Here is a 15,914-nt window from a genome sequence, read left to right on the forward strand (position 1 = left end):
CGTGGTGGCTCAAGCCCGTAACTGGAGCACTCAGGAGGCGGGAGGATTGTTGTGAGTTCAAGGCCACGCTGGGTTGTATAAGCAAGTTCAAGGCCACCTGAACTACATAGCAAGACCTGTCTCAAAAAACAAAAATAAAAATTTTTTCAAGCAATTCTTTCTTTAAAAAAGTATACTCACCAATGGCCCTCAAGGGTTGTAATCATGATGTATGCAAACGTGCACTAACAAAAAATTGGAAAAAGTATCTTCTTTTCCAGAAAGCCCAGTTCTTAAGCCCAAAATGTCTAGATGATGGCTCAGGAAAGCACATGTTGGCCTCCGTGTGCCTGGGCCTGAGCCACATTCTAAGGCTTGGCAAGATCTGCCCGCTAAGTGCACTCCGGAGTCATGGGATGGATGGGTTGACTCACTGCATAGATTTATTTGGATTTTAAGAATTTTAGGGATAGTTGCTCAGAATGATGATCATAGTTTTGACTGTATGACTGTTAGGTGTTTCTGTCTGAGAGCCATAAACCAACCTGTTAAAGCCACTTCTGGTTCAAGACCCTAAATCCATCCGTTTGGGTAAAGATAAAGACCACCTCTTCCTGCTCACTGAGCTATCAGGCAGGCCGGCAACTGCTTAGAAGGGAAATGAAAACATGGTGTTTACTCGTGTTTCCAGAGCTACCTGTGTTGGGGACGTGGGGTGTGGGCAGCATTGTTTTGCCTCATTCGGACTGGAGGACACTGGCCTCCCTCTGGGTCCCTCTGGGTCCGCACAGAGGTTTCTGCCTGGTCCCCGAACACCGGGGTGCTGGCCTCAGGAAATGCAGGGTGTGATGCTTAACTGTGTGTGTTGCCGTGAACTATGAAGTGTTTAGCTAAGATCAACAGAGGTAATTGGTGGCTATTCTTATTTTAACACAGACTTTAATGCTCTTCTTAATTAATTTAAAATGTGTTTCTTAAAACTGAGCCCGCTCATATCCCCTGTCTCATACACAGCTGCTGGCTGATGTGTGATTATGCTTTGGTTTTGAGAAAAGGTCTCACTATGTAGCCCAGACTGGCCTTGAACTCATGGTGATCCTCCTGCCTCAGCCTTCTGAGTGCTGAGATCACAGGCATGTACCACCATGCCAGGCCACTGGCTGATTTTTTCTCTTTTCCAGCTTCCTAATCCTAGTATTCCTATCATTTTCATTAAACTCTGCATGTCAGGTTAAGTATACTGTCCACAAATGTACCTTCTTCAGCCAAACAGCCAGTGCTCAACATTTCAAACACTGAAATCTTGTATCTTCCCTCTGTTTTTCTTTTGTCTTGATGTTAATGTCTGCAAGTGACTCCAGTGAACCTGACTTACTTTCTCATCTTGGGAAAGATCGCTCACTTTACCACATGCAGAAAGTGTAAGGTGTTCTATAAGCCTCCTTTTCTGTAGGTATTCTAGGAGCTACAGAAAACTTACAGCCATTTAACAACCTGTGAACGACGTAGCAACTATGTTATCTTGCTTCTTCAAACTTGTACTAATCATTCAACAATAATTTAGAGACACTCATGCCTACTATTCTCTGTATTACTAGAACTGCTTTCATAGAGAGCGAATGTGCTATGAAAGAAGGAAGCAACTTCCTATGTATTTATCCAATTTCTAGATAAGATTAACATTTCAGTCAATGGGCTGGAAAGTGAAATACATTAACCTCCAATTGTGAGTGGGCTTTGACCAAGCAGCTGAAGGCTTTAGAGAAATGACTGAGTTTCCAAGGGGAAGCGAATTCTGTTTCTAGACTGCCTTTCAGCTCTTCCCGTGTCTCCAGCCTGCTGGCCAGTTTCTTAAAACGAATCCCTCTTTTCCTCTCTCCTCCTCTCCCTCTCCACATGCACACATCCTGTTGGTTTGGTATCTCTGGAGAACCCTGGTCAGTATACAGCATAACACACCATTGAGTTTCCATGCTAGAGGAGCTCTTGGGAGCCAAGCACAAAGGACAGCAGCGTACAGCTAAGTCCGCAGGTGCGTCCTACTCATTGAACAGGTGTCTACTGGTGTCCAGTCATGGGACACAGAGGGGTGGACAAGATACACACTCTCCTGCCGCTGTGGACTTTGTATGCTAGCAGGGGAAGTGGACATTAAGACGAGTCAAGAACTCAAAAACAACAAATGCTGGGGAGGTTGCGAGGAAAAAGGAAGGTGTCTACATGGTTGGTGGGAATGTAAACTAATGCAACCATCATGGAAACTAGTATGGAGAGTCCTCAAAAACTAACGCTGGAAATTCTGTTGACACCTGTTTTGGGAATCTTCCCAAAAGAGTTAATGAGTGGTGTATCCCTGTAATCCTAGCATTCAGGAGGCCGAGGCAGGAGGATTGCTGTGAGTTTGAGGACAGCATGAGCTATGTAGCAAGACTGTATTAAAAAAAAAGAGTTACAGAGATCATATTGAAATGACCCATGCATACCCATGTCTATACCTTACAACTATATATCTATCAGTGGATGAATGGATAAAGAAAACGTGTACACATATGTGGGATACTATTCAGATATAAAGAAGAATGAATTTGAGTCATTTGTAAGAAAATGGATGCACCGTGAGATCATAATCCTAAGTGAAGTAAATTAGACACAGAAGGTTGAATATTACATGGATTCTTGTGTGCGACAATGACTAAGTATGGAAATTTGAATAAGAAAATAAAGACAGCTGGTAGGAAATGGAGAGGCAGACTTTGTGACTGGGAAGGAGATAGGGACGGGGAGATGGAGGAGGGTGTGGAGAGCCTTCCTCTCATCATTGCCGTCTGGGAAGTTTCTATTTGTAGTCCTATGGGAAAGTTATGGCAATTCTAGTGAGTTAATTCCAATTTACCACTTCCAGTGCAAACCATGGGGAGAATAAAGACACCTAAGCATGTTTATAGTTGTGGGGAGCCCAGGAATCTTTTGGGAGCTATGGATTTGGGGTAATACTGACCTGTGGGCTTGCTTCAAAGAGTACACATCAGCACCTGACTAGATTGACCTGTATTACTTAAAGCCAGTTGAAGCGATAAGGAAAAATCCTAGCCAGCTCTGCACATATCAGTACATGGAAACAGGGCCAGGTTTAGCCAAAATGGAGATAATTACTCTTTTTTCAAGGAGAGTTATTCAGTTTGTCCTCCATAGAAGGGAAATAAAAAGTACCAAGGTATGACATGCATGTGTACAAATTCCCCATGAGGAATACATTTATTATGCCTCACAAATGGTAATAGAAAGAATCAAAGTCACATGAATAATTAGTAGTTACAGTAGGTGGTGACATGCAGGGTTAGTGTTGGATGCCATGGGAAGGAATACACAGGATTTAGATTGAGGCCCGCAGAAAGCTGATCGAAGGACTTCAAGGCTCCAGTGTCAGGGGCAGGTGAGGAGGGAAGGGGCTTAGAGCTGAGGGAGGAGGAGGAGGAGAGGAGGAGGAGAACTCAGGTTTCTTTCTTGCACAGTGTGAGCAGTGACATCAGAGTCACTCCCAGGGTTAAAGGGTGCATTTGCTTCCTCTAGCCTAGGCATCTGTGTTTAATCCGGGTAGCTGTCAGTTCACAGCATCTCCTGGCGTTCACACTCAAGTCACACAGGAATAAAAGTTAAAGTAAAAGGCCTGAGTGGGTAAGAGGGATGACCACAAGATGATTTATGAGCACTTCAGGAAGAAAGGCTTATTTTTACTTATTTATTTATTATTATTTTTTTATTTAAAGAGAAAAAAAGAAAGGAAATAAAAAAGAAACCAAACAGTAAAAGGATACAAATAATACAGAATTTCAAGGAAAAAATACAGTAAGATATCACTAGTTAATAGGTTACATATTGTCATCTTTGAAATAGTTGTCCAAATTATAAAATTAAAGCATGTAAAGTGAACATTCATACAATGAGATTGCAGACAGTGCCGATCAATATCCAACAAAAGTTCAGTAATATGAATTTCCATCCTACACACTCAAACACACATACAGTTATATCCCTTAGATCACCTTCCTTTCCTCTGTTTTTAATAACAATTACACTCTTTGGGTTTTTTACTCCCACGATTCTTATTATTTTTTTGGAGAGAATAAAATCTAACGTGGCTAAACAAAACAGAGTCGGTTAGAACAAAAGGATGGGCATAGTACATGATGTCAAAATAGAATATCAGGTGATCTAAAATGCTTACCATTGTGCCTCTTGCTATTTTTTAAAAAAGTTGCCTATATCATCAGGTATAATAGAATTGATCAAAACAGTACAGAACAAGACCAATAAAACCTACACTGGAGACCTTACAGGATTTCAAAAGAAGATAATAGTCAAACCATTATGGTTGGACCATTATGGTTTGACTATTTTTATTTATTTTAATCTTACCTTAGTTTATACTTTTGTATGTACTGGTAACATGCTTAAATAGATACAGTAGTGCAGGTATATTATGGTACATCAATTCACATTCAAATTGTTCCATAAACTCACATGCCTAGGACCAAAATCAAAACATTTGCAGACCTCGGGGAGGAAATACAGGTTGAAGGATCAGATTAATTTGTGGCTCTGACTACTCAGATCTGAATACAGGGTTGTTGGGGGAAGACTGAATTCTCTTTGCTTTATGAGAATTGCTATAGGAACTCAGTGATGTTTGTAAAGTGCTTAAGTTGTGTTTGTGTAGCTTGAGTCCTTAAAGAAAGGCTAATTTACTGTTAGTATTCAAATAATAAATATTTGAATACAGACAGCATTAAAAGATCACAGAAATACTGAGAAGGGACTGATCAAGCAATGCACCTTAATGTCATAAAACTGAAACTCAATCCTCAGTGGGCGTGTACCTTGGTACTGTGTTATATACAAAATCCCTGGATGTTTTATTCCTTTTATCTAGTTTCCTCTCTTCCTGGAATTAATCCTAAGGAAACAATCAGAAGCTTTAACAGATATATAATATTGATATATTAGGGGAAAAAGACTCTTAACTATCCCTTGATGACAGAAGAATCAAATGAAAATGTAGCTTCATGGTGGGATATTGTGCCCTGGTGACATTTTTAAAGACTACTTGGGAAAATATTCACCTCAAATGGAGAAGAGAAGGAACAAAGTTAAAGTTATATTTTTAAAAAATGTATTTTATATGTATATTTCAAAGACTACTTTGAAAAATATTATAAAGAAATGTAACAAATGTAACAGAATATCTCTGATTGGTAAGTAGGTGAATGGGGCATTCTTTTTTTTAATTGATTAGATCATCAGAGAATATCACTAAGATAGATAAATAAAGCAAGGTGGAGCTGAGACAAGAGTGAGAATTAGAATAAAAATAAAATTTCTTTGGGTATTTTAGCCAGGAGTCACTGAAAAAGCTATGGCCAGCACCTGAATCGGCCCTGACTTCCGTCCAGGTGCGAAGGCCGGTGGGGAGGAAGGAGAGGTTCCTTGCATAGCAGAGTTACAGAAGCTACGTGCAGTGTCTGGACAGATTTCACTTTTCCTTGTGACCTGTGGGCATGCTGGACACTGGGGCAGACACGCTGGCCGTGTGGATTCTGGCTGACTGAGGAGGTGGGCAGCTTTTGCAGGTGTGACATCAGCGATCTGATCTACATTGCAAATTGACTGCTCTGGTGGCCACGTGGTTGGATCAGCTCTGTGAGAGATGGAAGGAAGAGGCACAGTGTGGAAGCCGGAAGCCATTGTATCCAGCTTCACAGGTTTTTGGATAAAGCATGGCGGACTGTTTTCAGTTCCAGTTGGAAATGCTCAGTTGCAGAAATTGTGAGACCTAGGTTAGTGTTAGGCAGGCGAGGCCTCCACAGACACCTAACAGGACACCTCCCTTGTCTCAGCAGGAAGCCAGGGTGGGTGACGAGTCATGCATGGTGCACTCCTGGACGGGAGTCTCAGAAACTGTGTTTCTGATATTTACTATACTAATGTAGTGATATACGCCAGAGGATTGGCTGAATATTATGCATTTCATTCATTCTATGCCCTACTCCAAAATTATCCTGAAAGACCCAGAACTGAGCAAGGTCCAAGGTCCACTCAGACCCTATCGTTTTTTGTTTGGTTGAAGCAGTGCATTTTGTGGGCCAGGGTTTGTCGTGATGTCACTGGACTGTCTCATAGGGGCTGACATTTGCTATAGTTTCTTTAGCGAGTAGGTCAGTTTGCTGTTGTCCAGGCAACTTGCTCGCTTTTCCTCACGGGCTTGGGGCCATGTGTGCTTCCTGTGCATCTGCTTGGAGAAGCCGAGTCACACTGCGGCCCACCTCTGGCAAGGGGGGCTTATTTGCTCCCTCTTATTGCTTTTATTTTTCTTTTCTTCTTCATTTTTTTCTTATTGCCATCTGCCTCCTCTCCCCGCCCTCTTCTTTCCCTCATCTGTCTTTTCTTCTTCTTCCTTCTTCTTTGTAGTATTGGATATCGATCTCAGGGCCTTCACACTAGCTGTATCACAGCCCTTTAAACCTTTTTTGTTATTTTGACACAAAGTCTTGCTAAGTTACTCAGAGGCCTGCAGGGCTTGACCGTGGGATTCCCAGGTTGTTCCCCCACACCCTGCTGCCCACTACTCTTCTCCTTATTTTGGCATTGGGCAAACAACAGTGTTGGAGTTCTGGGTGGCAGTGAAGGTCATTCTGTAAAAACTCAGGGCTTTCACCCACAGTGTAGATGACAGAAAACACTAGCGGGGCGGGGAGGATTTGCCTTTCACTTGTGGTTCTGCCGTGAGACAGAAGAGCATCCCCTGTCAGCTCTGGGATGTGCTGGTGCTTCTGGGGAGAAGCAGAAGGCAAAGGAGCTGAGCGGAGGCATCTGTGGGCTTCCAAGACCCAGATCCGTGCATTCCCAGGGCACAGGACTCAAGACTCAGAGCAGAATGGGGCGAGTCCAGGGAGCGACTCACATGTGGAGCTATCACTGGGACATTGGTAAAAGGAGCATCTAGCCATTTACTTAATCCTGCAAATAATTCTGCTTCCACTGTGAGAGACTGAGTAGGTGCGGTGTGTGACATCCCTTGAGAGGGGGTCGTGCAGCCTCATGTATGCAGATGTACCCCGTACCCTGTGCCTTAGGGGATGTGTAGGTGGCTATGGTACGGTAGCCAAACAGCAGGGTGGACCTGGGATTTTCCTATTGACCAAGGAAAACTGACGGGTGACACTTGCATCACAAATGTCAGAATAGGGAATCTCCTCCACTGGACTCTGACACCTGCCACTGGACAGTGGCCTCTGCTCCTGTCTTAGAGCTGGTAGAGGGTACAAAAAAGGGGAATAGGAAAGAGGGACAGGAAGGTGGAATAGGAAGGGGTCCAGGAGTGGAGTGGGGAAAGGAAACGGGTCCTGGGGAGGAGGGAGATGAGCTCTGGTCTTACCATCTTTCAAGATGGTAGATCTTGTCTTTGAAAGGACATTTCCTAAAAGGCAGCTGCCCACCATCTGTCTTAAACAGTGTGTGGAGGACTCACTTGTTACACCCAACAGGGGAGGGCTTGATGTTCACCTCTAGTCTTGCTTATTCTGGGAACAAAATAGGGGGAAATAAGTCTTAAAAACTTGATTGTGCATATTATCTGTCCTCTTGTAAGAATTCTTACAGGAAGGAAAATTACAGTTGATTAATTTTTTTTGTCTTTTTCCTTTTTATCATTACAGGGGATTGAACTCATGCCTGTCTGCTTGCAAGCCAGGCACTTATGCCGCTGAGCTAAATCCCCAGCTCCTTGAGATAAGGTCTCACTACGTGATCCAGGCTGGCCTTGAACTGCACTGATCCTCCTGCCTCAGCTTCCCAAGTGCTGGGATTACAGGCGTGAGCTGCCACACCTGACTTTCTTTCCACTTCTTTTCTTTCATCCTCCCTCCATCTCTCTGTCTCTGTCTTTCTCTCTCTTTTTAGTAAAATTTCTGCTTAAATTTTGCCGACATTTTCCACTTTTTCCTCATTTTCCAAGTGGGCTGCTATAAAGACTTTGTTAACATTAGGAATTTGTATGCTGGAGGCTGCGGGTTTTTTCTGACGGAAGAGATAAGAAACAACGCAGCATCATTTTTACTGAGTGTTTTTTTTGGACAGAGTCAAGGCCACCAGGAAAGAGAGAGCAGGGATTTAGTGCAGCACAGAAGTTATTTAGAAACTTTTTCCTTCCTGGTTTATCATTTATTGATTGGAGATCTTTTTATAGTTGGTGAAAAAATCAAAATCACCGACTTCTTGTTTTAAATCTCAGACACATCTCATATTTTGGCTACGTGATTACTTATATTTCATTTATTCTAGCAGTGGATGTCCCGTCCCAAATGTGGTTGGAATGTCCTTGCAGAAGAGCAAGCGTGCGCCCAGCCTCGTAGTGCAGAGCGCATGACTGTCCGCTGCTGCTCCTTCGTGACACCCCGGGGTGAAGTCCAGGGCTTCCCGTCCCCTCTACAACCAACAGGAACCCGCGGAGTTCAGCCCCCGCACGTAGGACAGGAAGAGAAGGCTGCTGCCACAGTGACTTGGACTATTTTTAATTTTTTTTTGTTTTTAAAAAGCAAAACAGAAAAAAGGGTAGAAATAATACAGAATTGCAAAAAAAAAAAAAAAAACAAAAAACAAAAAACATAAGAAATCAACACTAGTTAATATATTACATATCATTACTTTAGAAGTAGTTGTTCAAATTACAAAAGCTAAGCACAGAAAGTGAACAATCAACAATGACAATGGCTCACGTACTAACAAAAACTTAGTAGCATGGTTATCTATCTTGCATACTTAAACATCCATACAGTTCCATGTGTACACCTACAAGTTGTTCTTTCCTTTCCCTTTCATTATTATAATATCTATTGTACATTTTGGATTTTAGTACTCTAAACTTATTCTCCTATACATGTTTCCAGTTTTTTTTTTTTAAGACAGGATCTGACTTTGTAGTTCAGGCTGACCTTGAATTCACTGTGTAGCCCAAGCTGGCCTTGAACTCGCAGCGATCTTCCTGCCTCAGCCTCTCAAATGCTGGGATTGCAGGTGTGTACTGCCACGCCTGGCTCCAGTTAGGTTTTACTTAATAAAGAAACTAACTTTTTTGGTACCAGGGATCTAACTGACAGCCTTGCACTTGCCAGGCAGGCGCTTATGCCACTGAGCTAGACTCTTGGCCCCGGGAAACTAATTTTAATATGAAAATTACTTCTTAAGAATTTAAATACATTACTTAACTGTTATGTGAAAGTATAAAGTTATACATAATATGGGTTACTTTGTGATATATAGAGGAACTGACAAAAAGGTGCAGACACACTTCAGGAAAAGAAAAATAGTAAGTGTCTAGAAGCTAAAGGCCACCACTTCAAGTACCTGTTACAACTGTAGAGGCCAAAGGAAACTTGTATCAATCTCATTATGTCTCAACAAATTTCATATTAAAATATTTATGCAAGTTTTCCTTTCCCTGAAGTGAATATACACTTTTTTTGGCAGACCCTGTGTATGCCACTTGCCCTGTAAAAATTAGAATATTATCAATGAAGTCACAGTTCAGAGAGAAGAAGAAGGGCAGGCAGGAGGCTCAGGAAAGTTCTCCCAAGCAGGGAGAAGAGAAGCAGTCAGAGTGGGAGGAGTGATTAGACAGGAGACACGCAGTTCAGGAGGTAATGGATTCACTGCAAGTTCAGGAAGAAATTTTACTTGGGGCAAAGAAATTGGAGGATAGGGGAGAGTGCCCCAGGAGGATTGATCACTGGGCAGCCCTGAAAATGTGTACAAAGAAAGAAAGAAAGGAAAAGAAAGAGAGAGGGAAGGAGGGAGGGAGGGAGAGGAAGCATTCCACAGTGGAAGTTGTGGTCCATGCAGTCAGGAATAATGCCGGGACAAAGGGGAGATCAGTTATGGGACGAGATGAGAGCGGAATGGATTTAGAAGCTTTTGTATGTCAGAGGCAGGCAGTGATTTTCTTCTTCGTCTTCATCATCTTCCCCCCCCCGTGGGATAATGAGACGACTAAATACCGCAGTAGCAAGGCTGGTCCGAGACATTGTCCACTCAGGTCAGATAATTGGGCACATTGTGTACTAAATTATGAATAAGCTTATCTTTGCTTTATGCTACTGGACTTCGAAATCATCCTTTATTCTGAAAAGACTATGAGCCACCCTGTGAGGCAATTTCAATCATTATCATAATAATATCAGCAGCAGAATCGAATCATATGTAGTTGGCTCTCTGAAATTAATATAAGATTGCTTCATGGGTTGGCTGAGAGGTACCTAATAACTCAGATTGTCCTCATGTGAGCACAAATGAAAGAGTTCTTATCTTGCCATTTTGAAGAGAGTAGAAAAAAGGATTTTTTTTTAAAGAAGTGAAGACTGTTTAATACGTATAGGAAAAGTTGAAGAATTTTCAAAAAATGTTACAAACTCCCGGAGGGCAGAATTAAGACTTGCCCCCATGAAATGCTGCTTTTCTGTGTTACCTACGGTTGTTTCTTTTGTCACTGTGTACCTCCTAAGTACACGATATAGCAGGGTTGGTGGCTTTTTAATTGTGTTGGTCCCCCTGTCTTTTTTTTTTAGTTTCAGAAAGGATGTTTATTCTGATGATGAAAGTAATACAAGGTCATTGTAAAGAATTTGGGAAATATGCAAATTTACAATAAAGAAAATAAACTCTAGTCCTGTAACTAAGAGATAACCACAGCCAACATTCTTTGCAATATTTTTAAAAAACTATTTGATTGTACAGATAATGCATGAATATATCCTTCTTGAGAAAAATTAATCCAGTGCTCCTCCACCTCAGCTTCAATACCAGCATCTCCTGCTACACCCAAGGGAAGTATGTTATGTGGTAATGTGGAGTCCGCCAGACCTTCCTTTTTTGTTTTTAACTATGTTTGCAGGAAATACTGTATGTAGAGTGACACTTTCCCCTCTTGTGCGTATTTTATAAAGTATTGAATGATAGGCCTGTAATTTCTTATTTTTATTTAGTGATATATCTTGGACCCCAACGTAATTATCTATCTCATACTCCCTGTTGCATAGGTTGGAAATGGCTTTATTTATGATACTCTGTCAGCAAGAATTTAAATTGTTCCAATAATCCCATCATTTTTTTTTTTGCTATCACGAATTATGGGGTAGTGAGTATCCTTGCAAGTCTCTCTATGGACATGTGTGTTTTTCAGAGAAAGGGCATTGGATAGAGAGTTGCTGGATCAGAGGATATCTGCCCTTGTTTATGTATTTCACGTGGTACTGAATCTCAAACCCAAGACCTCACACATGTTAGCCGAGGGCTCCGTTCCAGTTCTATAATTTAATACAGTTTTATCCACTATGAACATTTGAAGATGCTAATGATTTGGTACTGTTCTGCATTAGACTGCAACTTCATAAAGTGAGTTTTAATGTTTCTCAACTGTCTTGTCTGGCTAATAATAAATTATTCAATACATACAATATTTTTCATTACAATCAGATATAAAATAATGGTATCACTACATAATTTCAACTTCCCCAAAAGATGTGATTAAAAGAAATCATATAATCCTTGGGGAACTTATTTTCCTCATGGTTTTTTCTTTTTCTTTTTTTTGAGATTGGGCCTCACTTGCGGTTGGCCTTGAACTTGTGATGGTCCCTCCTAAGTGCTAGGATTATAGGTGCCTCTTGGGTTTTATAAAATGGTGGGCCATGAATATGATGGTTGAAAGCTCCTAAGTGACCAGCAGCCTTATGTGGCCTCCTTGGGAAGGTGTCAGTGGTGGGTGAGGTGGAGAAGCCTTTCTGACTCCTGAGTTGGGCTGAGCAGGACACGGCTGTGTGATAAACGCCTTGCTTAAACTTGTCAGGCTGCTACCCTGGAGTGCACTCTACCTTAGAAGTGTGTGAGTGACTGGACAACACTGGCCGTTATTTGGTGCCCGGAAGATCTTGTTTGGTGTTTCGTGGACTGAATGCTTGCTGTCGGGCTGATGGCTCTCTGATGACTTTTGCACGCCTGCGTGTTTTACGAGGCATCTGACGGCAGCTGAGCAGTCTCTGGTAGTCTCTGTGGTTTTACTGCTGTGTCCCTTGAGATCATGGAGGTATTTCAGGAATTGTCCTTTATGCAACCCCTTCACGGTCCCTCAAAAGTGAATATTTTTCTCATATGTCTTTCACAACGCCCACAGAGCTGGACCTGTCACAGAGGTGGGTGTGGGTTCTGTCCAGGCTGAGGAATCATTCTAGAGGGCAGCAGGCACACTGTAGGGGGGAGCGGAGGTCACATGTGGTGACTCGCCTCCCATACCACATCTGCTCTGCAAGTAGGTTCATTCTGCTCGTATGTTTAGTTGTTAAGCTCCAAAAACTGGGAAAAATTCTGGATCATGCCTTATCTTGAAAAACTGGAATGATTTTGCCAGGCTGGAATCCTTTTATTTGTCTGTCTGTCTTTTTGTTCATTTATTCAGTCTGGCTTTGAAATCACTATGTAGCTATCTTGCACTCACAGTGTTCCTCCTGCTTCAGCCTCCCGAATGCAGGAGTAGCAGGTGTGCACCACCACACCCTGCTGGGATCCATATATTTTTGCACTAGCAACCAACAGTGGAGCTGAAAGCCGGCCACTTACATAGGGATAGACTTTCACGGTTGCTGTCTGATGAATAAATGAGTCTAGAGAGTTATAGATCATCATTGCAGCCTGGAGACAGAAAGGTGAGAGTTCTTGTAGTTATAGATTGTAGTTCTTTGTTCTTTCTGGTTCTGTGCAGAGGTCAGATAGCATTTGAGTTACATTAAGAAATTTTATAGGTAGCAAGGATCAATCTCTTTCTCTCCTTCCTTCCTTTCTTTTTCCCTTCCTTCTTAATTTTCCTTTCTTCTCTTTCCCATGCTTTTCCCTTCATTTTTCTTCAGTGTGGGGGACTGAATTCAGAGTCTCTCTCATGCTCTCAACCCTTGATCTATGCTTTTAGCCCCTATTTTTCTCTTGCTGTGCTGCCAGGTTGCCAGATCTCACCACTGTCTTGAGGAGGCACATTGATCGCTCCTTGGCTGCCTTCTGGCTCTCTTTGAAGTTCGAGAACAGAAAATATTCCAACATATTTGAAACACAATACTTCTAAGTCTTTGGGCAGCTGCACAGAAAGGTGTATTTAATTTTCTTTACATTTCGTCTCTTGGGGGAACTCTACCAGGAAATCGGTGATCATCCCTTGGAGATCCCAGTCACTCGGGAACAATTAAATCACTACCGGAACATGGCTGAAAATGTTCGAAGTGAACTTGCAGCAACTTTGGTCAAGTTTGAATGTGCGCAGTCTGAGGTAAGATTGTGTATCTTCACCACTCGACAATGGGTCTTTGTAGCATCTTATGGAGTGAAGCAGAGTCAAGCGGGTTATAAATGGGATGGTAGGACCCAGTTTGGGTGGGTTTATCCTAATCTTTTTGTTGCATATCCTCTCACATTCCCGCTACAAAGCAAGTGGTCTTGGCCTGGATTTTAGGTTTTAGGGAAGTTCTGCGGCCTTGAGTGATCTGAGGGTTCCTGGGGACTTTGGGTGGAAGCCACATGGCTTGGGGAACTTGGAGCTTCTCTGGGAATACATTCCTTAAGGAAGACTGCTTGCAGTTGGAAGCTGTTAGGAGAGAATTCTGAATTTCTTTCTTATGAGAATTCTGGCTGGCTGAGGAGATTGTAGTAAGGTGTTTGTGGTCCACCTCCCTCTGGCTACATTAGATCTGAATGAAGTCTCTGGAGTCTTCCTACGCCAACTCTGCCCACAGTTCAGAGGTCCCAGACATCTAGGCTGGCCTGGGAAGTAACCAGGAAAGTCTCTGAGGTTGGCAGGATCCCGCTGAACAATGACCCCAAGGATAAACTGGCCACAGAACTTATAAAAGTCAAAATGTTTCCTTTGGATAAATGCTACAATGTTTCCTTTGCTCTTTATTTTTCCCAGAAATATGAATATTATTTTTCTTTTTCACCCTTGATTATGGTCTATAGAAATATAGAAATATATTGAATACTTTGTATTTAGTTGGGAACCAGTGGTGGTCAGGAAATGACAGTGTGGCTTCTAGTTTCCTTGAATTATTGTTTATAAGCAGCAATACTGATACAGAAAATGCATTACCATTGCAAAATATTTTATTGTTTTTTGTAGCATCCACCACAAATATTTCCTGAGTGAGACCAAATCACCCCAAGACATTGCTCAGTTAGCTTTGAAAAAAACAGAATGTGAAGCCCACTCTTAAGGCAGAATTTCCTTTTTTTTCATATTAGAATTCAAACTCAGGATCCCTGTGCTCATCAGGCAAGTGCTTGTGCCATGGAGCTATATTCCTGATCAAAATTTCTTATTTGGTAAGGCATGCAAATATGAGAAGAGAAAAATAAAGTTGGGTTGAGTCCTGAATAAAAGTTGAGATTTTAAATTATGGTTTCAAGTTTCTTCAAAGTACCCCAAATAGCACCAGGGATATAGCTCAGTGGCACACTCCCTGTCTGGCCAACACAAGATGGTGAGTTTGATTTCTGGTACAAAAAAATACTCTAAATATTACACTGTTAAGTTGCTTCCCCCCACTTTTTTTACACTTCCTTCCTGCTAGCTTCGAGACCTTCACTCCAAAATGCTTTCCAAAGAAGTTTGCTGTCAAGAGCTGAAGGCTCAAATGGAGCACTACAAAGAAAATAATGCCAGAAAATCATCTCTTCTCACCTCTCTGAGAGACAGAGTTCAGGAACTCGAGGAAGAATCGGCAGCACTTTCAACTTCTAAAATCAGAACAGAAATCACTGCTCACACTGCAATCAAGGAAAACCAAGAATTAATGAGGAAAGTTGCACAACTGGAAGAGGAATTACAGTAAGGAGACGAACATATTTCTCAGCTCATGTAGCAGTTATTCTAGCTTCTGTAGCGTGTAAGATATGCCTCTGCATATACTTTGAATGCTTTGCATTATTTGGCCATGAAAATCAAGTTGGGAAAAAACCCACTGACCTCAAATATCTTTGAAGTCTTGAAAACTTTCCCTGACCTCAGCATCGCCAAGCATCTCACCACACACGGAATCTCCTAAGTGTGGTTATGTCCTATGGATTAGGGCTGCAAATGCATATTATATACATAATTTGAAGATTTCCTTTAAATAGAGGTTTAATCCTCAAGTGGCTGAGTAGCCCACCGAGGGACGCATTCATCCTGAAGTTAGTTATAAAATACTTGGAAGTCAGAGCACCCTGAACATTTCCCATCAGTTTTACTGCCATTTGATGTAGAAATTCACGGAGCCCAAGCTTTTCTATGGAGCCCGTGTTGTTCTGACAAGGGATGATTATGGAGGCAAAATGGGAGCTGTAGCTCCTCAGATATCTATTAATAATTCTACATATGGTTTAAATCTCTCTCTTAAAGTTGGGCATGGTGGTGCATGCCTGTAATCCCAGCACTGGGATGGGAGGCTGAGGCAGGAGGACTGTTGTGAGTCTGAGACCAGCCTGAGCTACAAAGTGAGCTCAGGGCAGCCTGAACTGCATAGTGGGGCCGTGTCTCAAAACAACCCCCAACATCTCTTTTCATATGTACCTGATATTTATTTTACTTATCTTAAAAACAATAAACCAACATTCCTGATGCCCGTCCTCCTGCTCTCCTCAAATGTGTGTATGAGAGCCCTCTCTCCTATTTCTCTTGTCTCTCTTTTATGGATTCCGGGAGGCAGCTCATTAAGGCCACCAGTGTTGCACAATGCCTGGAATGTGGCCAATCTCCTTTACCTGACACCAGTGGCATCCGTCACAGTGATCTGTTTCCTCGGACCACTGTCTCATGTTGGCTTCAAAGTCACGGCACATGACTAGTTTGTATATCAAAAAAGAAACGT

The 15,914-nt window shown here is 42.1% G+C and overlaps 1 protein-coding gene across 2 annotated transcripts in view; it reads left to right on the top strand.

Annotated features, from left to right (window-relative positions):
• Nucleotides 1-15,914, top strand: part of Ccdc170 (coiled-coil domain containing 170) — a 91,131-nt gene that overhangs the window by 14,046 nt on the left and 61,171 nt on the right. The window contains exons 2-3 of one of the 2 annotated variants that reach the window (XM_063232913.1): nt 13,211-13,339; nt 14,637-14,893. In XM_063232913.1, the coding sequence (XP_063088983.1) occupies nt 13,211-13,339; nt 14,637-14,893 (386 nt within the window). Of the gene's footprint in view, nt 1-7,691; nt 13,340-14,636; nt 14,894-15,914 lie in introns of both variants that reach the window. The other variant, XM_063232914.1, reaches the window with a different exon arrangement.

This window comes from Cavia porcellus, unplaced genomic scaffold (genome assembly GCF_034190915.1).
Source record: "Cavia porcellus strain 051 isolate PalLab524CR breed Dunkin Hartley unplaced genomic scaffold, mCavPor4.1 scaffold_22, whole genome shotgun sequence".
In the NCBI taxonomy this organism is placed as follows: domain Eukaryota; kingdom Metazoa; phylum Chordata; class Mammalia; order Rodentia; family Caviidae; genus Cavia; species Cavia porcellus.